The sequence below is a fragment of the Prionailurus bengalensis genome, chromosome D4 (assembly GCF_016509475.1).
Source record: "Prionailurus bengalensis isolate Pbe53 chromosome D4, Fcat_Pben_1.1_paternal_pri, whole genome shotgun sequence".
In the NCBI taxonomy this organism is placed as follows: Eukaryota; Metazoa; Chordata; class Mammalia; order Carnivora; family Felidae; genus Prionailurus; species Prionailurus bengalensis.
Window position 1 is genome coordinate 41615268 of NC_057359.1, and position 23501 is coordinate 41638768.

Below are 23501 nucleotides of genomic sequence, written 5' to 3' on the forward strand. Positions count from 1 at the left end.
TGAATATTAATCTTTACTAGCAGAAAAACTAGGACTATAAATGAAAACAGAACTGCAGTTCACTTTTATGGAGGATAGAATAGGTTGGTTGTGAAGAGAATCAAGTATAAAGGAATAAAAATAAAAATAATGGAAAGAAAAATGGAGAAGGAAAGGAAAGAAAAAAGAGGTACACAACAAGGAAAAGAGAAAGGCAATACGCTAGAGGGGACCAACAGAACAAAGTAAGGGAAGACATTTGTAGTAAAATGACCCTTGTCCAAGTTTTGCTGGTGCTCTGCACCATCGCCTATATGTGACAAAGGGATTACCTCCGTGGTGGTTTTCAAAAAGGCTTTCTGTATCTAAAAAACTCTCACTTTATTTTTCAAATTCCTATGTTGATTTTTAAATGAAAGTTCATGTTTGAAAACTCTGCTTATGTGTAAGGGAATGACTTTTATTTTAGAAATGTACTTTGGAACATGCACACCATTGCTCAGTTTAGTGCTCAAAACCTCAGAGATGCCCCAACATTCCAAACCTGACAGTCTTTTCTTTGTAAAGAAATTAGGGCTGTCTCTTTCCACAGTACTTGAAAATTACATTTGAAATCAGTCTTCATGATTTCAGAAAGCCTTGAAAATATGTCTGTCTGCTTGAGGAATAATCTATTACCATAGATAGTTGTCCCTATCCTCAAGAAAACAATGTAGATGTGCCCAAAGAGTCAGAAGCTCTCAAAGGAACATCCAATGTGGGTTACAGAGAAAAACTGTCCTCCTGCCTAGAGTATGTATACAGAACAACTGCACTGAATACTGTACCCCAAGCCAAACTCCATAGAAAGGTGAGCTCTGCATCAATCCAGCTGGCTTAGCAGGCTGAGAACCCCACCTACTCAATCCACCTTGACTCAGTGGCTTGCTTCTTTTTACCCATCCACTTACCCATCCTGTGTTCCAATAAACCAATGGTCCTTACTCTATCCCTCAAGACCCTAAGCATGCTTTTATATGAAAATTCATTAAATAATGTACCACTTTCAATATATTGATCCTACAAACTGCAACTCTGTGAAGTGGTTCAACACGATGTCATCACTACACAGCAACTTGTTTCATTTACAGTATCTGTTTCACTTCTACTCATGAGCTAATATAATTCAATTTTTTTTAACTGCACACAGGCTGCTAGACACATGTGCATGGCAAATGGAATCTGAACTTAGCTTAACAGCCTCATTTATTCCTGATGGTTTAAATTATTTCATCACAATTAATGACACCCCCTCAGCTTCCTGTGCAGCGCTGCCAGATGTTCAGAGACCACAAAGCCACTCTCTTCTTTGACGGCTGGTGACAAGTCGTCCTCTGAAGGACGTTCCCTAGGTACATGGGCCGGATGACACCTCCATTGCTTAGCACCTCTCTGCCTCCCAGAGTAACCATGTTGAGGAAAAAGCAGGAAGGCATGAGAAACCAGCAAATGCATTAGCAAAGGCAAATTACGTGAAGTGATCTACACTCGGAGGAACTTGGCTCCTGCCACAGGAGTTCTTAACCTTGTTGTTTTATGAAAGAGCTCTTCACCTCTACCTTCCCAGCCACTGGCATCCACTGAGTGCCTAACATGGCGTCAGTCCTCAGAGAATGTCAAAGGACAATAAAAATATAAACTTTTCCACAGGGATCCTTTTTGATTTTGGCAATGTTGTTTTGAGGAGTGTTGTTTAAACTTAACACCTTCATCGTGATCATCATCTTGTTTTTGAGAGAGAACATGTTGACAGTTTATCATTATCTGTATTTTCAATGATAATTTTCTTCTATCCTAATCCACACATACTTCTAGTTGAAACATATAACATATTGGCAACTTGTGGCAAGCAGTTTTACCCCTTTACCTTTTTTAAACTTTACAGAAAGGTATAATATAATGGATATACAAAAAGTTACACACATTTCATGTATATGTTTTTGATGAGTTTGGTTTACCTATTTGTCTTGGGCTTAGGATTTATTCATTTCAGGGGCTGTTGGCTTTTTGTTTTTCTTCTTGTTAAGTTTTGCTGTTTTGTTATTTTTTCAAAGAACATACTGAGAAACAGACTTCAGACTTTTCTTATTTTGATTCTAATAATGAGCAAAGCCATTTACTTCTTTTCTTAACAAAAACCAAAATTCTTGTTCAATACTGAAATTCAGAAATAGTAATTATCTTATATTCATCATTTTAAGTTCACAAAAAATATAAATTCACATAATCACAGGTAGGTAAGAGTAGCTAACAGGGTAGCAGAAACAGTAAACATACTAGCACTGATACAGTAAGAGTCCAATACTACAGCTCTAATTTGGAAAACATTTCCATCAACTAGAGAACATGTGGCAGACATTTTATGGATTATTTTTTAAATGTTAAAAAAAAACACAAAAAAACGCTGATCTTATTCAGGGAATAAGGGACCTTTTTCTTTGCCAAAAAGTGTAATAGGAAAACTGAAAGGCCACCTGTGTCAGCCCACCCTATAGTATGAACATAAGCTATAAGAGTATTTTGGAAAATATCTTTAAACTGAGATGAGAAAAAAATCAATATCAATACAGATTCCAAGCAGATGCAAAAGGCTTCTGTGCATGTTAGTGATTATGTGTGTGGCCTGCACAGCCTAATTTCAGATGCCTCCCAAACTCAGTGTACTTTCTCTTTTATAAACTCTTTGGGATTAAAACTAGGACCTCATCCATATCAACTTTGACAATAGACACAAATACAGCATAAGCTAATCAAGCCAAACAAGTTTAATTTCCCCCCTCATAGATGGCTCTTTTAATCTTAAATGCCTACTGAATTTTATAGACATGCTACACTTAATATTTTGACAGTTGTTTATTAAAATTACTTTCCTAGGAAGTTCTATGAAACCAACAGTGTAGTTTGTATCAGAACTGAGGCGATCAGAGAGAAGTCAAGATGATGGCATACTTGCAGCAAGCAGACAACAATAGGAAACTCTTAGCACTCCCAGAGTTGCATCAAATTTTCCATGGACCGAAACTAAAATGAAATAGTTCAATTACTAAGAGGTAGATAAGTAAAATAAACAACTAATTTCATACAGTGAAGTTGGGAGAGAGTCATATGGACCTCATTCTGTTGTCTCCAAACACTGTATCGGAGAGGAAAAAGGAGCTGAATAAACTTTAAACTCTCATGTAGGGATGTATTGCTTGTGTGTCCCTGGCAGATGTGGAAAGGAGATGAAATGGGCAAGGGAGAATCAAATATCCCATCGCTGCAGGTTTGCTGAGGGAAAGAGCACTGCAAAGATCTCACATCTGGCAATCATTTGTCAATAGCTGGAAAGAGAACGGCAGGAAACTTTCTGGCTCTTGGAGAAGATGAAAAGACAAAAACCATGTGTCACACACACACACACACACACACACACACACACACACACACATTCTGCAATGGTACAATGACTACTACACTTATTCTCCACCCCTCTTCTCCCCCCCTAAATTTAATGATCTTCAGATATACTCTACTCCGTGGTCAAAAACATGCAGTCACTTGACTTGTTAAAGCTGCAGTGTATGTACATTTTTCAAATAAACCCCAGGGCTGATGTTAGAAAATCAAAATCAGTCAAGCATAGACCGCCTGGTACTTTGGGCAGGAATCCTTGTGGTTTAGTCAATAAACAGAATCTGAATGAAAGACACCACAGTAACTAGACAGTAACGTTTTGAACAGTTCTTAACCTGAAGGGGGGTTGGGGAAGGCGGGTGCACTAGTGACCATGGACATAAGGTCCACTTAGATGGCTCGCTCTACCTGCAACATGACTGTGTTTAGCACAAGGTCATCTGCTGTTTCTAACACACACACACACACACACACACACACACACACACACACAGAGAATGAACTTGTATTTGAGGAATGTTGTGAATGAATTTGCTTGTTGTTGTTTTTTAAATAATTATACCTGTTTAATAGGGTGGGAAGGGGAAACCTCAGATTCTGTGTAGTGCATATTGGTCATAATAATATAGAAAATTTGCTGGCTTCATTATGAGTTCATAAAAATGACCAGTTTTGCCCTAGCAGGTTTATTATGCAATAAAAAGTTTTCAAGACAACCCACACAAAATTAATTAACTTCTCCAAAATCATAGGAATTTAAATCTGGTCATGGTGATCGATAGACTTCAATAAGCAGCTTTCAGTTCACCCTTACGCTGCATTTAACTAGCAGCAGCCAGCCGCCAGGCTCATCCCTGTGATTCCATAAGTGAATGCTGCAGGTTGTTTAATAACCTGGCAAATTCACAGTAGCTTGTCAAATTATTACAGGAACAGTGTCATCACTAAACAAGCCTGATCACGGTTAATTACAATGCAGACTAGAGAGCAGCCACAATTGTTCATTAATTACAGGAAGCACCTCATTTAAATTTTATGGAAATTTACACTTGCACCCCAGTATGTCTGGGAAAAAAAAAGTGATCCTTCACGCATTCACAGAAGAAAGGAGTCTGTGGTTTATGAAACATCACAGTAAATTGTGTCTAATCTGGTACTGAAATATTGGTTCATTATTTACTCTAATTTTCTAAGCACTTTAGTGGTGAAAAATATCAAGTCAATCCCACATCTTGAATTCCCAACCAAGAAAGAAACTGTTGGGTTAGCTGTAACAACTTAATGCAGGATGAAGCACAGTTAGACTCAAAAAGTAACTTTTCTCTGATTGAAAATACAATATTTAATAGCAATTAAGGGAAGTCTAAACTAGAATAACCACTTCCTAGAAAATAACTACATCAGAGCACAATTTTTTGCTAATATCAGTTAACCTCCAAAGCTAAACAAAGTACACAGTTTCATACCCACTTCAAAAACCACTGAGGAAAATCAACAAAATTAGACAGCGAATCTAAGTCTTGATTTCCAGCTACTTTTCAAAGTTAAGCATATTAACACAAAAAGCCAGCAGATACCCTCGCAAAAGTCAAGTCAAACACAGACTTCCAGGATAAAAGTTACTCAAAACCAAAGATGCGTTCATGAAAGAGTGTCAGGGATCTTGGGATTATTAAGCAATAAAGTTGCTAAGCCATCTGAAATTTTAGGGATAGCAAAAAAGAGTAAAAAGGAAAAAGGTAAGAGCAGAAAGGAACTCCACCAGTCATGAGAAATTATGTCAGTTAAAATACAAAAATAAATCAGATATGGGTGCACTGTATGTCTAAATGAAAATCCTTCATAGGAAAGGATATAAATAAACCATTGCTCCTAAATCGAGGTGTACAAGAGGCTGTTCTCAGAATCAAGAGGCCAAACAGCAAATCCTCTAGTGGATATAATGCCTGGCCCTGGGGGACAGCCTGAGATCCAAGTAGGAAAAATAGATGCCTCTGGCATGTATTATAGTGAGTTCCCTGGAGTGCAGAATTAGACGAAAAACTAAGAAATGGCTCGTTCCTGGGGCAGGGGGGAGGAAGACCAGAATACATGCCATGGCAAGAATGAAAGGACTCTAAGCGAAAAACTACTCCCAAAATTGTTAGCCGGTGAAGAACATTATTAAGTGTCAGGTTTTTTATGACTGACATAATATGGATATGTACCAGATATTATTAAAATGTATGGAAGCCATATTTAGAAAAGAAGAGGAAAAAAGAGAAGGAAATGGTTCAAATGGGTCCCAGTTAATCCACCAATTCACCGTACTTGACTATCTTCGAATAGAATCAACCTTTCCACTCAGTCTGCCAAAATAGTGTTGCAAAAGGAGGAGCCCAATAAAATGAGACTCATTTCTTTGCCCAGGGGCTTGGTCTTCTTTGCAAGGACCGTGCTGAATTGTCAACTCTACAAATGTTTAACTACCTACAACCAGGGTTTCACTTAAACCAGTAAATATACATTTTCTCTCTTGGTATGTTAAAATAATATGCTCCATTGGTCTCTTTCAGTTTTATTTGACGCAGTCACATCTGCAAAACCCATTGCTTTTTGCTCCATAACTCAAGGTTCACAAACAGATTATCCAACAACCACCCATGACAGACCATTCCAGGTGATGTGTTTGAAGAACATCACTCGTCCTACCCAAGGAGGTCAAGGATCAGACCACTCTCCATGAAAAGCCTTCCATCACTCTGCATTTGTGTGTCACACACAAGCTGTTAGCTTTCTAAAACTGGGAAATACATGATCATGTCTCATATGTGTCACACCTGCTTTTCTGTTGTACCATAGCCATACAACACCCAGGCAGTACCAGCTTGTGGCACAGCAGAGCTCAGGTGGTCTTCCCTAGGCCAAGAGCAGGTGTGCAGGAGATGGTATACTCTTCAGTACCATAAAAACTGAAACCTCCTCCTACCACCACTTCTACCTTCACTCCAACTGTGAAGAAGTCAATTTTTAAAACTATTCTCCTGTCTCATATGGGGTGTCTAAATAGTAAAAATGTTTTAAGACCAAGCTTACCATGCTCATCCCATCAGTCTGAAAATTTAGAAAGTGATGCCAAATGGAGTCCCTAAAAAATATTATGTGTTTGCTCATGCTAGGGGATGCCATCCATGTTACAACTTCAGCCAGTATCTTTGCATTACTGGCACACACATCCCTTAAATCCTAATAGGCACATAAAAACAGAGCTAGGTCTTCGGCCACGATGTTGTATTTACATTCTTAATCTGATATACACCAAACTACTTCTAATCTCCCAAGACCACATAACATGAACTGAATTCCAAGTAAGTATTGTGTCACAGGACATAGCTCCTAATACATGAAAAGGGAAGATACCTATCATTAAATCATATTTTTCTATACAGTGCCCAGCTGAATGGCTTCTATTCTCCTGACCTGAGGGATAATAATGCAGGAAGCATGACTTGCTCACCATGTGTCTCCAGTGCCAAGCACAGTGCTGAGCACATGATACTTTTAAAAGATAAAAGCTAATATTTACCGAGTGCCCATTATGTGCCAGGCCCTTTGCTAACTACTAGGTAGAAGTTAGAACACTTACTCCTTATAAACACTTTGGGTGGTGAATCTCCGTTTTATAGATGGGAAAACTAAAGCTTAGTTTGATAAAGTAACTTGACAAAGGCCTCACTGTAACTTTGTCAACTGAGGCAGAAACCATGCTCTTATCCACTGCAGTATGTATCATTTCTTGAATGAGTAAATTAATTATCTCCAGTTACAGACAATTTATCCTGAAAAGGACCTCTCATTGCACACATGCTACCTTGGCTCCTCTTTTACACCTGTCTCAACAGTTGTCCATCTCCTGATGGCCCTGCTATACTTGTATGGCCTTCAGGGACCATTGTGTCTGTCACACCACCCCCAACTAATAAAGCAATAAGACTCCAACCTGGACTTCCAGCCTCTGGTCTGGCTCCTCCAGGTTTGGGCAAAAGTCTGCACCCAGCACTCTGCCAGCACATGCCACTGGAACCTGGGGGAACATGGCCAAGTTAGATGCTGGATGTGGAGGCTGCTGAGAACTGCACAGAAACACATTAGATCCAGAAAGAAGCAGGGACATCCCAACTGCAGGTATGAAACAGGCCATCATGACTCCATTGGTTTTTGACATTCAGTATGTCAAGTATATTGTAAATACCATGTAATCAAGTTTATAACTACCAGAAGGTAAATTCCAAGAATAAAAGATATACAAAATTTTTATTTCCCCTTGTATCCACAGCATGTAGCACAAGGTAGGCATTATATAAATATCTCTGGATGAAAGCAGAGAAGGTTAAAGTAAAGAGAGAAAGAAATGTAGAATCTCTTCTTGATACTGGTGACATTTTTACCCTCTGTCATTTAATTTGCTTAAGTGAGAGTGAAAAACATTGCATTCTATAATGAATAATATTCCTTTTCACCATTTACCTGATCAAATTTATTTTTCCTATTCATGGAGTAGGTTAGCACAGACAGATTCTGTTTATCAATACTTATTATTTATTTACTATCTCTAAATTTTATTGAAGAGGCTTATTTTATGTCTGTTTCCATAATAAAAATGATAAGAAAACAACTATAATTTAGAACATTTCTCTATATCTAAAATTCTACACTGAAAGCCACTTAAGATTCCCTTTCAGAACTAAATTAGCTAATTAGTTGATCTCATCCCAAAATGTCACCTACTGTCACCTACTTACTTCATTTTAGATTTTTTCTGAGATAAAGACAAAAGGATTTAGATTCCACCTAAACCTGCTTTCTGCTTTTTAAAAAACTTCTCTGAATCACTACTCAGTATTTCCAAACATATACTATCTTTATGAATCATACAACTATGTAGTTCAGAATCTTGGTCCATCAATCAGCTTCACCCTGTCTTCTTTCCCCATCAGAGCCCACCTCTGCTGTTTTGTTCTGTGCTTTAACTCCACTTAGGATTATCTGTGCCAGTCAATTTTCTTTGCTCAGAGATAAGTTTTCAGCCAAGTATGCTGCCTTAGAAGGTATTTCCCTCTTTCTTTTGACCCACAAATCAGTTCACTTCTCTAAATCTAAACAACTTTCAATAAAGTCCACTTTGCAAGTTCCTCGCTGAATATTACTAATATTAAAAAAGAGCACTGAGCCGATTCTTCATTTTTAGGACCAACTCTCCAATTTCTTTCAAGTCCTGCATTCTCTCTTCTTGCCTATGTCCCTATGGTGACATGGGCAGATCATCTTTCTTTGAAATTAACTGTTCTTTACCCACAAATTTCACACTGGAGCCCAAAAGGAGAAGGAAGAGAGTCACATTTACTGAGCACTTGTGGTCATGCTACCCTGTGGGCACCTTACATGCAGATTAACCTGTTTTTTTCTTTGCTACTGTCTTACAGGATATGAGCATCTCCATTTGACAATTCAAAACAACACAACACAACACAACAAAACAAAACCAAGGCTTCAGTATAGGTAACTAGCTCGACAAGACTGAGAACAGGGGCGCCTGGGTGGATCAGTCGGTTGAGCACCCCACTCTAGATTTCAGCTCAGGTTATGATCCCATGGTTTATGGGTTCGAACTCCACACTGTGCTCTGCACTGAAAGTAGGATTCTCTCTCTCTTCCAGCCTCTCTCTCAAAATAAATAAATTGTTAAAAACTTAAAAAAAAAAGCATGAGGCCTCTTAAAAAAATAAAAAGACAGAACATATCAAAGAAGTTAATGAAAAACATGCAATAGTTGCATTTAGTGGCTTACATTCTAGAGGCATTTGCTGATGTTTCATATGAAAGAAATTACAAAAAAGACAAAGGAAGTGGAGAAGGTGTGTTATCAAGACCTACTACTTGCTTTGTGGTCTAGGACAACATAAGCAATGTGAAAGGAATTTAGCCTCTAACTTGAGGAATGAGAAAGAAATGGGGCATGGAGAAGAGTAGAGACACTGTGCATGTGTGTTGTGGCACATGCAGGCTGATGCTGATGCCACCCCTCAGCTGACATATGGAGGGGCACTCATGAGTTCTGCAACAGTAATTCTCCCTATGGGGCAATAGAAGAACTGGGGAAAAAATTCATCTTAGAATATTCCACAGGAAGAGAAAACCCAACACACAGCTTCCTATAAAACCTCAATATATATGATGACTTAACTGATTAAAGCAGATTCCATGAGCCAGAATATATATATTGCAAATTAAGTGTAAATAATACTTTATTTTATGCACACAAAACAAATTCCCACTTACCTTACTAGTATTTGACTGTATCACCAATACTAAGTTTCTAGTTCCTTTTTACCACCCTCTGCCCCACAGAATACATTTTATAAACACTCTTGAGAGGAAAGGAGAAAGTTAAACAACTACAATTACACTCAATTACAACGTCAGACACTTAGAAATACACAGTTTCTGAGAGAGAACAAAAAGGTCTGTGAATAAGTTAGAAGAAAACAGTGCCAGGCTACTAGAGTGTTTCAACAATCCAAATCACGAAAAGAACTACACTAGGGACGTGACTTAGCACTCAAAAACTTAGAATCCTAGAGTTTCTGAGCAGAAAAAAAAGCCATCAGGATCCATGAAAATGGACTCCCATATTTTAAAGATGAGGAAATTGAGATTTAAAACAAAGCTGCAGCTTTACTAATGGGTTCACCATTTAATAATACTCTCTCTCCCCCTTCATTATATTTAGTGGCATTATCAGGTAAAGAAAAAAATTTTAAGTGGAAAACAAGCTATATCTGTTTCTTAATTCATCAAAATATACCAAGGAAAAACCAAAAAATATAAAAGTTGGTAACCTAATTAGTTATAACTCTGCACACCTAGACAATTAGGCCTTTTGATTTACAACCCTCAGTAGTGAGACAGCTAGCTACAAGCGATCAAAAACATGACTGACAGATACAGCAGACATAAATTGTCTGGCTCCTTATTATCACTCCAGTTTAAATTAAGATAATAAAATATGGTGTGTACCTAACCATGGTTTTCCTGGAATATAAAATTTAAATTGATTTGGAGAAATCCAAATCTGCTTTCTTTCATGCTGGTGTTCTCTATAAGGATTTTCACAAATGTTTCACAGTGATTTTTATCTCTGAAAAATGGTAAGACTAAGGGGACATCATATTTTTTATGCTTTTTTGCATTTTAGTATCTTTTGCTATTAAATAAAAACATTTATGTTAAAAACAATAAAAAATATTAAACTCATCGGCTAATATTTCTGAACAGTATGCCACAGGTTTAATTATGAGAATGGTAATTGTCTGGTACTCATCTAAATTTCATTGTGCTAGAGCTGTAACAGGAAGTAAGAGGCCTTGAAAGGGACCCTCTAAAATCCCCTGGGTAAACTGAAGCTGAGTGCATATCTACTCTCCAGGACATACCTCAAAGGAATCATGGTGTGTGAGAGAGCTATTTACAACTTACTTTGTGTATAATCAGCAGAAACAAAAGATATGACAACAAGCATAAAGGCCTCCCTCTCTTTCCTCCTTTCTCCCCTCTCAGGGGAATTCAGCAAGGGAGGGCCAGTGGGCATTCACTTCAGTGTCAAAAGGGCTTCCAGAAAACACATTTTCTGTGGGGCAGGGAGGAAATATGGCAGGCTTCCTACACACACACACACACACACACACACACACACACACACACACACTAGTTCTTTGTTTAGTGAGATCACACGTAAAAATTGTTAGGGGCCAGACTTCTGAAAAGAAGACTGAAAAAGCCCCACAAGAGGAGTTACTACTCAAAACAACTGAAACTGAATGAGGCAGAAGGTGTGTGTACCGAATGGAAGAAACAAAGGGACACAGAAATGATAACTTGAGAAACGAAACATGTTACCAAGAAAAGGGATTACACAGTTTGGGATGCTTCTTGCAGAGTCAGAGCCCATTTGAAATTTAATTTCATTTTTAAACATGAAACATTCAGGTAGTCATTTGCCTGATAGGCACTATAAAAATCAGAGCCTAAATAAACAAACTAACTTCCATGTCAGCTCAAGACTCTTCAGTTAAGCTGGTCACAAGCCTGGATCAGTTCTGAAGTGTGTGTGTTTTGGTGACTTCAGTCTAGTAGTTGCAGGGATGAGGGAAAAAAAACTTGGAAAAGAGTGGACACACAAAATTTGTTTTAAAAAACACAGAGAAGGAGAGAGAAAAACCAAAAAGAGTCCCATCAGAAGACTGAGGGACATGGCTGGGTACAAGCTCTGTCACATTCCAAGCCAGAGAGAAGCACGGATAGAATCAGCCTAATTTCAGTGGCTAGACAATGCCAAGCAGCAAGAGGAAAAATTACTCAGATAACACAAAGAATTCAGGAAGACCATTAAGGGAAACAGATTTGGCAATAAGCTAGTCAGGAGCTCTTGTGAGAAAGAGCAGAGAAAGAAATAAATTAATTACCCAACACTGTAAAGATAAAGATGTACACTAAACACTACATTTGCTACAAACAAATGAACACAAAAAATAAAAAAGAGGAAGACGCACTAAGTTGCTGGATGTGCAGATAACTTACATCCCAATTTTTCAGGCTACCATTTAACTAAAAGACAACAATCTGGGCCTAACCTTTCTCAGCTGTGGAACCCCAGCCTAAGATTCAGAAGGGAGAAGTATACAAAACCTAAAGCTCAAGAATGAAAATACTGCTTAACAATCAGAAAGGAACTGGTGAGTCGAAACAGTATTGATCCAGTCTCCAATACAGAATGGCCAGAAATATGCTAGTTCTTACAGAGGCCTTAGATGAGGCAGGGTTGTATCAATAGGAACATGGTAAGAATGAGAGACGTATTACAGAACTGAGCAGGACAGAGGACAGTCCCCTCTAGAGTCATCTCAGAATAATGAACTACAGGATCAAGCGGCAGAGAGCAGAGAAGGGTCAAGGAAGTGATTCTGCTACTCAACAGGTTGACAGACACAGATGATTACTGCGGGGGGGGGGGGGGGCGCACATCCTCTCAGGAGCAAGGTACCGTTTAACTGGGGTTCACTCGCCCTCTGCCTTGGGAGCTGGCCCTCTTGGGTGAGCCAGGGCCCTAGGCTCTGTGATAGGAGCACCCCTGCAGGCACAATTACAGGAGATTTCACAGCCACAAACAACAATACCTTGGTTTTATACTGTAAATGTGGGATAGGATGTAAAAATCTTTCTTTGCTGGTGACACCCTGGGGAGCCTGATGGACCATGAATAATGTTGAAATTACATAGAATCTTTCTTCCAGAGCCCTCAAAGGGCTTTACACATAGTATTTATTTATTCCCCTCTCAGACAAATAAGAGAGGAGAAAATTTCTATCGTACTCTTTTTAAACAAGAAAACTGAGGTCCATCACTACAGTCCTCCCCCACATTTGACAAATTGAGTGAAACTGAAATTAAAACAAAGTTCTCTCAACTACCACGCTAGTATTTCACTAGAAAAGCCTCCTACCATATGAGAGTTGGCTTATTTATCCAATTCTTGATTTACAGGGGTTTTAGCACTGAAGAAGAAAATGTGAATGAAGTTATTTGTAAATGTGCCATGCGGGCTTTACACTTAAAGTACAGAATCAGATTATTTTTCAACTGGTTTACAATCACTCTTGTAAATTGAGTATTTTGGAAATTTAACACTTCAGACTATTGCTTATGGGCATATACACCACATTGCCAAGTCTGACAAGTGACATTAAGTGAAATTTCAAGTATGCTTATATATGCCCTGGTTAAGTTTCCTTCTGTACTCAGGGCTCATCTCCAACTATCCTAAAGGCAGGTAATATGAAAAGAACATTGGCTTGGGAGTTAGAATTCTGCTTTAACCTCAGAGGCAGTAATTGTAAAGCTGATCAGTAAAGTACCAATCCAGAGCCTTGTTTCCTGCATCCATAAAATGGGAATAATTGTTTTTACTGTGTAAGGTTGGCTAGGTTGAAGGAGATGACACAGATAAAGCATGCACTAGGGACACAGTACTAGTAAATGATAAGGGCCCACACACCCACCCCCAGCACACACTCTCATGAGAGCTGAGAAGTTTGAGACCAAGAGAGGGATTTGGGGGAGATGAAGTAAACCTCAAGTATCAAAGGAATAATATAAGCAATTAGGGAAACTAAAAAATAATATCTATTCAATTAGTCTCAATTAAGGGCCAGGTCAATCAACTTTCAGAAGGCTTCCTAGAATGCTGTGTTGAGAAAGTCTATAAAGATCTGTCAAAACTGTAAGAGATTGGGCATTAAATTCTTCACTGGAGGAAGGAGCAGGAAGCGGCACATCTCACACTCCTGCCCCAACCAAGCCCTTCACAATGAAAACATAAGGCAAATTTCTGGGTACTCTTTCATGCTAGCGGCCTGACCTAAGAATTAAATATACAGAGCTTCCAGGAAACATAGGTGAATACAATCTGAAGAATCTCCACCCTTTTGGGGGGGGGGGACTGAACAAAACAGCAAACGGATAGAAAAAACCAACAGTCTAGGCAAGTGGTTCAAGGTATATTCCTCATCCAAGGCACATTATTAGCATCATCTGGGAACGTGTCTGAAATGCCTTTGGGACTGAAGACCTGAGACCCACTGTGAAAAAACCCAGGGTGCTGCCCAGCCATTTGTTTATGTAAGCCTGCCAGCCAGGTGATGCTGAGGAGCACTAACATCGGAGAATCACTAGCCTAAATAAACAAGAAAATAAATAATAACTGGGAAGGCAGTTTAGATGATAACTTAGTTTTAGAAAATATATGCCTCTTGGGGCACCTGGGTGGCCCAGTCAGTTAAGTGTCCAACTTTGGCTCAGGTCATGATCTCGTGGTTCGGGAGTTTGAGCCCCACATCGGGCTCTGTGCTGTCTCTCAGTGTGGAGCCTGCTTGGGATCCTCTGTCTCCCCTTCTCTGCCCCTCCCCCACGCGCTCGAGCTCACTCTCTCAAAAATAAACATGAAGAAAAAAATTGTTTTAATAAATGTTTAGAAAAAAAGAAAACATACGCCTCTTTTAAAAAGTAAGGAAGAGGAGAGAAGGAAGAAGAAGAAAGCATCAGGGCGTAAGTTCCAGGGTGTCCCAAAATCTTACTCTAAAGGGGGCTCTTAAGTAAGAAAGCCAAAATGAGTTAGCCATTGGAGCAGTGGTCTGTCCGACTCCACGGATGCTGCAAACATCAGAAGAGGATGATTTGGGGATAAACATTAACTTTAGCATTTAAACTGAAAGCACTTTAAAATGATCCAGGTAACCTTGAACTCAGCCACTGGGTTTGTTCTACTCACTCAGTTTCCCTCCCTGGTTTTCCACAGTGATCAAGAATGAGGATAAATGTAACTACGTAACTATCTCTAATGAGGGGAAAGAGGCTATTTTGCGTAATGATCAGGAAGCCACTGAATTTTTTAAGTGGGGGGCATTATTTTTTTTTTTTTAGGAAGGAGTTTACTTTTGAAGAAAATAGGTGTATTTTACTTGATCTTACTTCATTAGAGGCACAAAATGGTACAAATCAAAAGGGCTTCTTTTCTCCTTAAGTTTAACAATATTAAAGAAAAAAATGTATGTGAGAAAGCAGAAAAAGGAGTCTGAGGGAGGAAATAAGATACAAGACTGTGTTATGTGCCAGACAGTGAGAAAACAAGTATTACCCCCCCAAAAAACTCAATGTCTTAAGTTACCCAGTAAATCATCTCCATTAAACCTATATGGTTAAAAAAAATTTTTTTTAGTAGCCATACATGGCTTAAGAGGTAAAATACAAAGCACTTAAACTAGATTTAATACACAGTGGTTGTCTAGAGATACAGATTTCTCTGGACTAGCCCCTTGCCCCGTTTGACAGGAGTCAGACTCACTATGAAGAGTGAGGCTGAAGGAGGCCACAAATTGTATCAACAGACCAGAGGAATTCCGACTACTGTAAACAGGAGAGCCAGGGGAGCCTTTACCAGGCTGCCAAAGTGCATAATGCAGTATGCCAAAGATCAATGAATCAACGTGGTTTTCTTTGCATGCAAAGTTTGAACACAGGTAATGATAAGAAAGGAACGGGAAGGCAGATTGAGTCTTGCTGTTCCATACAGTAAAAACTTTCCCAATTCAAACATAAGTCATACTGTGTATTGCACAATACCCCTCCAAGCCTGCTGAGGACCTCAGCCCAAAAAGAGAAAATGCCCAAAAATGTACAAAGTTGATTTCTATAGAGTGTCCACCCTCCCACTAACCACAGCCCCTACACCCCATCCCAAGTCCACTGATCCTAACTGGGGTGAGATCTAGGGGAGATGAAATGCTGTGCTATACTCGGCACCAGACAGCTAAAAAGTGAATATAAATCCCTCCTATCAGGGGCATTGCTTTGTTACTGGGGGGGGGGGGGGGGGGGGGGGGGGGGGGGGGGGGGGGGGGGGTTCTCAGCAAGTGGTGAGAAGAGAAAGTAAAAGAGAGTTTCTTAGATTTTCCTTGGAGAATCTTACAAAGTAATTTTTCAAGTATTTTTTACTGCTAAAATCTAGTGGCTTTAGAGGCTAAAAGAAGCAGCTTAGTAGACAACAGAATGCTTTATAAATGATAAAACACATAATTTTCTTTTCTGTTTGTTTTTGGTGTTAGTAGCCTCACACAAAGAGCTACTTATGTCACCAAGTTACCTAATGATAAGTAATGCTATAACACACCATTTTCTCTTTACAGGCTTCCCTTTTGGTGATGTGATGCTTTTCCCAGGTTTCATGGGCCACTTGAATGAGAATTGCTCCCAAATCCCTCCCCATTCCTTACCTCTCATGTGAATTTTAGTCCTGCACTTTCAAGCTCCCACTAGAAATTTCCAAGTGTCCTGTTAACACCTGGAGCCAAACAAGCAAAGCAAACAGGTTCTTTGCAATCCTGTCTCTACAGCTGTCTACTACAGCTCTCCCCTAACTTCTGTCTTTGGCAATGTTATCATCATAATCCTATCAACAGAGACTCAGAACCACAGATCATGATTAAAAGCCTTATTTCCCAAATCCAGTAAATGGGCTTAGTGAAAGCCTATCCATTCTTCCTTTTCAAGCTCTTCAGCTGCCTCCCCCCACCACACACACACAGATCTCTCTCCTTCCAGATCATTTCTAACAAGTACATGCTAAGACCTTTGCCATAACCCTTAAAGTGATAATACCACCTTTATCATTTCACACTCATCAACCAGTGCCATGTATCACCACTCCAACTGTCAAACATATTCTCCTAGATGATGTTTAGATTTCCCCACAAATTACCAATTAAATTCTTCCGGGCCCTCTGCAACCTAGCTCTTTCTACCCTGCCTTTCTAGCTTTATCTTTTCTTCCTCCTTCATGGCAAATACTTAATAGACAGTCTAATTAGACTACTGGATGTCTCTTGCATACTGATTTGGACTTTCCTAATGTGACATAGTTTTCATGCTGCTCTTTTTAGAATACCTTGTCTTGCATTATACTTTTGAAATCTTCCTATTTTCCAATGCCACTCCTTCTAGGAAGTTTTCTGATACCCCCAGGCAGGAGAGACCTCCTCCCCCAGTGTTCTACCATCCTTTAGGGATCTCAGCACTACACAACTTTGGACTGTAAATATATGTTTTTCTTTCCTTAAGGGCAGGAACAAACTTATTTCTCTTTGTATTCCCCCATAGCGCCTACCACATTGCTTCACACACACAGCAGATAGTCAACAAATACATGCAAAATAAATAATAAATAAATCTCTTAAAATTCATAGTGGCACCAGTAAGCCAATGCTACAAATACAGTGATTTTAACTGTACTTTTATTCCACCAGATCTTCAACAAACACCCTTAAGGCAGTTAAGGGCCAATAATTCCTATTTTATAGAAATTCAAGATGCAAGGAGGTTACTATTTATGCACAGAGCATTCTTCTGTGTATAATTTGGCCTGTAAAGATTCAGTAACTAATGCAATGTCACCCTGTTGATTTGTGGCATGTTTCCATGGAAATAATAACTTCTCTTGCTGGATTCTCCTTCCAGCTTACTTGAGGATACCTCTAAAACCTGACTCCATCAAAGCAATCTTCTAGAGATGAGAAAATGTACAACACTTTCTCTACAATATAAATGTAAGAGATGTTTCTCTGCCCCGTAAGTTGTCAACATATCCTGAAATCTAACGTAAGAATGATAAAAATAAATACTGGCATATAAAGCCTCTTAGTTTAAAATTTACTAGGCTTTGAAGTAGAAGCAGTTATGAAAACCTCCTTTAATAAGATCTTTAAAACATGTATTGATTGCCATATACCTGGAAAGAAAGTACTCAACCCATTACACTGCCCTGAGATAGGAACACATTTCTAAGATATTATGAGAGAAGCATATAGCTAACCAGAGATAAATTTCCATCTCCCATCAGTGTCTCCTCTGTTTCAGGCCAGGAGTAGACAACTACAGCCTGTGGGCCAACTGCTACCCTGTGATCTACTTTTGTAAGTAAAGTTTTATTGAAATATAGTTACACCTATGCCTTTATACAGCCTATATGACTGTGGCTACAAAGACAGAATTGAATAGTTGATAGAAAAACCACATGGCTGCCTAAAATATTTAGTCTTTACTCCTTTATAGAAAAGGTTTACCAAATTTTGTTTTAAACTGCAAAATTATACCTCTTTCCCCAGCAACACCACTTTTAAGAATTCATCTTTAGGAAGTAAGAATACAAGTGCAAACAAGAGTGTGCATATTGAAGCAACACTCCTTTTAAAAGAAAAGAGCTGCTAACAATCTCAATGTCTACAAACCAAGAGTCCATTAAATAAATTATGGTACAATGATTTACTAGGAATCCATTAAAAATTATGATGGACATCTATATTTACAGACATAAAAAGGTATCTATGATAGGGCTGAGTAAAATTTAAAACGCAAGTCATGTATCCATAATCCTTTTATGCTATTGACACCTATCCTTCCTTTGCAAATGAAATATGACTAAAAAGATGTTAATGAAATGGTTCCTCGGTGGCAGCTTTTCAGAAAGTTTTTATTTTTACTTTCTGCAGTTTACTTAATCAGATCTGTAGAAAATGAGTATATCCTTTCTACAAACACTATAAAAAAAGTTTAAACTATTATAAATTAAAATCAAGGTGCAGAGTTTAGATTCTGCATTTAAAAAGCACTAAGCTTTTCAGAAAAGGGTTGTGTTTTTTGGGGTTTTTTTTTTTTTTGTATTTTTTGGTTTGGGCAGGCTTCTAGTTTTGTTCTTGCTGTTTTAATTGTTCTTTTTTCTTTGTTTTAAAGACTAAAAGGCTCCTAGGCTTACCAATAGCCTGCATATCTAGGCACTGGCATTCCCACTATATATAGCAACCTCAGTTAGGATGGAAAAAGTCCCCTGCAAAAGCATGCATGGGTTAGGAAGAAGAGAGGTTAACAGAATAGTCCTCTGAATGGAAATGTATTAATTCAATCAGTGTCTTACTTGGGTTACCATAAAAAGGTTCATAAAGTACCCAAAAGCCACATAAGATTTTAGAATTATGCTGCTCAGTGGCTGATTCTCAGTGAAGAGTAAGAAAGGAGAGATCTGTCTCCATCTTCATTTTCCTCAACAAAAGTATTTTTTAAACCAGCAATGAAAAGGCCAAGTATGTACACGATACAAATATTAAGAACCGAGTACCACCACTGATAATGAGATGCTAAGTCAACACCGCATAAGGCTTGAAAACTAACCACAAGAATAACGGAAGGAGAAATTGCTAATAACAACCAAAACAGCTCACTCTCTCTGTGCCAGACTTTACAGGCATGATTTCTAAGTCCCACTTTATAAGTGAAGTAACTGAGGTTCAGAGAGGTTACAAAACTTTTCCAAAGTCACATAAAAAAGAAATAAACTGAAATGCAGATAAATCTGCCTCAAAAGTCTAGACTCTTCCCACCACACTAGCTAATGAAATAGAAATTACATTTCTAATGGAAGTACTATATAAAATCCCAGTATAAATTTAACAAGTTAGAAAACTTGAAATTCCTGGTTTATAAAGATACTACAAAATTACCATGTCAATTAATTTGTTTTACAAGCAGTTTATTTTAAATAGTGTTTTCTACATTATTTTCTCAGTTAAATCTATCCATATTCTTCATCTTTACACTTACACATATATACGTATATACCTTTGCAGATAGCAAATATAAAGCACAAAAACTTTCATACTGAAGTAGAGTATGGATATATTTGTAGACAGACTCCAGTTAGACAGAAAACTGTGACTTGGTCTTTTATGACTTTTCCCACAGTAAAATTATTTCATTGCTATGGATTAAACAATATCTATGCCCTGAAAATTAATATGTGAAAAGCTGTACAATGACATAACTAATTTTTTTTTTACATTGGCATTTAACTTATACTATTTTTCTCTTAGATATATTCTCTTTTAAAATTATGCATAGGGGCGCCTGGGTGGCTCAGTCGGTTGAGCGTCCAACTTCAGCTCGGGTCATAATCTCACAGTCTGTGAGTTGGAGCCCCTCGTCGGGCTCTGTGCTGACAGCTCAGAGCCTGGGGCCTGTTTCGGAATCTGTGTCTCCCTCTCTCTCTGACCCTCCCCCGTTCATGCTCTGTCTCTCTCTGTCTCAAAAATAAATAAACGTTAAAAAATTTTAAAAAAAATTAAAATAAAAATAAAATAAAATTATGCATAGGAGCGCCTGGGTGGCTCAGCCAGTTAAGCATCCAACTTCAGCTCGGGTCATGATCTCACAGCTCTTGAGTTCGAGCCCCACTTCTGTCTCTATGTTGACAGCTCAGAGCCTGGAGCCTGTTTTGGATTCTGTGTCTCCCTCTCTCCCTGCCCTTTCCCCACTCGCACTCTGTCTCTCTCTCTCTCTCAAAAATAAACAAACATTAAAAAAAATTTAAAATTATGCAGAGACAGGGGCGCCTGGGTGGTTCAGTTGGTTAAGGTCTGACTCTTGATCTAGGCTCAGGTCATGATCTCACAGTTCATGGGTTCGAGCCTGACATTTGTCTCTGTTCTGATGGTGTTGAATCTGCTTGAGATTCTGTCTCTCCTCTCTGCCCCTCCCTGTCTTGTGCTCACGCACTCTCTCTCTCTCTCAAAAAAAAAAAAAAAAAAAAAAAACTTAAAAATATAATAAAATTATGCAGATATTGGCTTTTCCTATGAATTCCCCATAACTGCACCTCCAAACTCAGAATAACAAAAACCCTTAACTCCCAGATGGGGAAACTAAGGTTTTGCTGTGCCTTCGTTTTTGGAAGTGTGGGAGTACTAGGCTTTGGTTTTCTGATCAGGTAGTCAATGGATCTCTCTCTGGTAGAGGCCTAAAACATAGGACTCTGTAGCTGTACCCCTTCCATTTAAAGCACCTCTGATTTTTGTCAGTTCTACATATTGCCTTCCTTATAAAATTTAATTTGAAAGAAGAAAATCCCCAGAAGATTGTACAACTACTGTTTTTCTTCTTTCTTTTTTAATAGCTGCCTTAAGTTACAGATGGATTAAAAATTAAGACAGAGGAAAAAGCAAAGACTTTGGGGTAAACTTTTCTGGTTACAGATTTTGGAACTTTATTTCCTCATCTGTAAAAAAAATAATTGTACCTGCCCTGAATGCTTTTAAATAATTGAATAAGATAACATGGGTACCATGTCTAGCACACCAGTTGAGCTAAGAGGTAGCTATGAAGTTGTTAGTTTTTAATTCTCATTCTTTTACTGTTAGTAACAGATGAAAATAAATGCTAAGCCAAATATTTATTTTAGATCTGAAGATGCAGCATGTTCAAACTAGGATTGGCTAAAAGAAACTAGATGTTAAGTAAAATAACAATGTTAATCAAAGGTCATCTATAACAATATTGAAGTACCACACAGGAGAACACAATTACTTCTGATAAAATATAATACAGGATTAAAAAGCACTAAAAGCAGCACATTTTGCTCAATAGTTCTCAAGCCCTATGCAAGACTATAAATGAAGATAAAATATTGTGCAGATGTACATGTATGTTGCTTGCTACTATTTTGTTTGATTCTGAGAGGTGTAAACACTACCAGCTTTAGTATGACCCTAATTCCATGAATACAAGTGAATATTCACAAAGCCAGGGACAGAGGTGGGGGTCTTATCTACACAATCAAGCTTCAAGCTCTACTACCAAATGATAATGATAATGAGTATAATAAGGCAGGAAGCTTCCATTCAGGCACATGATTAGAAGTGATGATACAGATGTCCACAGAACTCAGCAGAATTTCCCAACTTTGCCTCCAGTCTAGAGCTAACCATAACTGGTATCACAGAAATAACAGCAATGTACTGACATCCACAAAGGCCAACCTGGTGAGAACTGTGCAGAGTGGCAAAAATGCAAAACTAATGGATGACACAAGAGGATTCTCAGAAAACAAAACAAAAACAAAAAACAAAAAAAGGGAAAAAAATCGAAAAAGGGAAAAAAAGAAAAGAAAAAAAGTGTCTGCCAATGCCTACCCTCCCTTCCTTTAACTGAAGATATTAAAACATTTCATTTAAATTTACCTAATTGTTCCCCCAAATTCAAGCTTCCCAAGGGGAAGCTGAAAGAAAGGGATATACAGTTTACTCAATAGCTACTGGGTCCCAAAGCTTCCCATGTGTTATCTCATTTCATCTTCCTGACAAATCCTCAAGCTAATTGTTCTTTTCCCCATTTCAAAATTGAAGAAAATAAAGACTAGAATTACAGTGACTTATCCAAGGTCACAAGACTAGTTAAGTGGCAACATTAGACTCTGAAGTCAGGTCCCATCTTTTAATCTTACTCCCGAGTTCTGCAATACCAAACACTCATGTCAGATACAATGGGGCCAGGAAAATGCTGAGAGAACAAGTACTGATATTAAAAATCTTAAATCAACTTTAATTTTCTTATTAGATATGATATAGGAGTAATTCTTTTTTCCTCTTGGATTATGAAGGAAAATTTTTAATAAATCAAATTGGAAAAGGTTGAAATAACCACAACATCCTTTTTATAATAAAAAACTGCTTCCATGATCAAGATAACATATATATTTTTAGACAATCTAAATGTACATGATAGATTTTTTTCCCCCCAAGTTTGGCACTGTTAAAGAGTTTTTCTACTACTATTTAGGATAAAGAATTAATTTTGAAACTGGCTGTAACAGGGAAAAAACTCCAACACAAAGTAAGTTTAATATTCTTCTGAAAAGTGCACTATAAAATCTGCAACTAAAAACAAAAATCACCAGAAGAAAACTCCCAACATCACTTACATCACTTACATCCAACAGAGTAAAAAGAAAGAATTCTTAGTTTGGAGTATTCTTTAGGATGTTACGTAAAGTATCTAATCAATTCATCTAAATTCTGAAGTGCCGCATCCATACATAAATCTTGATTCTTACTATAGAGTTAACTGTTTATCGGTTTAAGATCTCCCATAGATAATGAACGTATCTGTTTGTAAAGAACAAACCATTATACAGATAGCATTAATCCGATTAAACTCGGAGGTCTATCTGGACAAAATCATCACCTGACAGAAGTATATAAACCACTTCACAGAAATATATAAAAATATATAAATTTCTATTATATAACATTTTAAAAAATAACTTATTTATCAAGAGAAAACTACCTTAGTTTAACAACTCTACAAGTTTTTCCTTGTATCTGACAGTGATCAGAAGGTCTGTGGGCATACGGGCACACACATACACAACTCTGTATATATATATATATATATATATATATATATATATATATATGCATTATTAAGAGGAAGAAAAATGACACATCACAAGAACATGCAAACAAAAAAGTATTAAGGTCTGAAAGTAAAGAGAAACTAAAAGGCAATTCAAAATTAAAATTCAAACTATTATGGTATCTTTACTTAGGTAAGCCCAAGAAAATCCGTATTTCTCCTATTCACTGGGAAAAAAATCAGGCACATGAATATTTTATAAA

The 23501-nt window shown here is 37.9% G+C and overlaps 1 protein-coding gene across 7 annotated transcripts in view; it reads right to left on the bottom strand.

Moving 5' to 3' along the window:
* Nucleotides 1–23501, bottom strand: part of BNC2 (basonuclin 2) — a 439383-nt gene that overhangs the window by 251392 nt on the left and 164490 nt on the right. For 3 of the 7 annotated variants that reach the window (XM_043567343.1, XM_043567344.1, XM_043567350.1), the window contains exon 3: nt 7394–7477. The exons of the other annotated variants lie outside the window; for them this stretch is intronic. In XM_043567343.1, coding sequence (XP_043423278.1) covers nt 7394–7477 — 84 coding nt within the window. The remainder of the gene's footprint in view (nt 1–7393; nt 7478–23501) is intronic. 7 annotated transcript variants of the gene reach the window in all.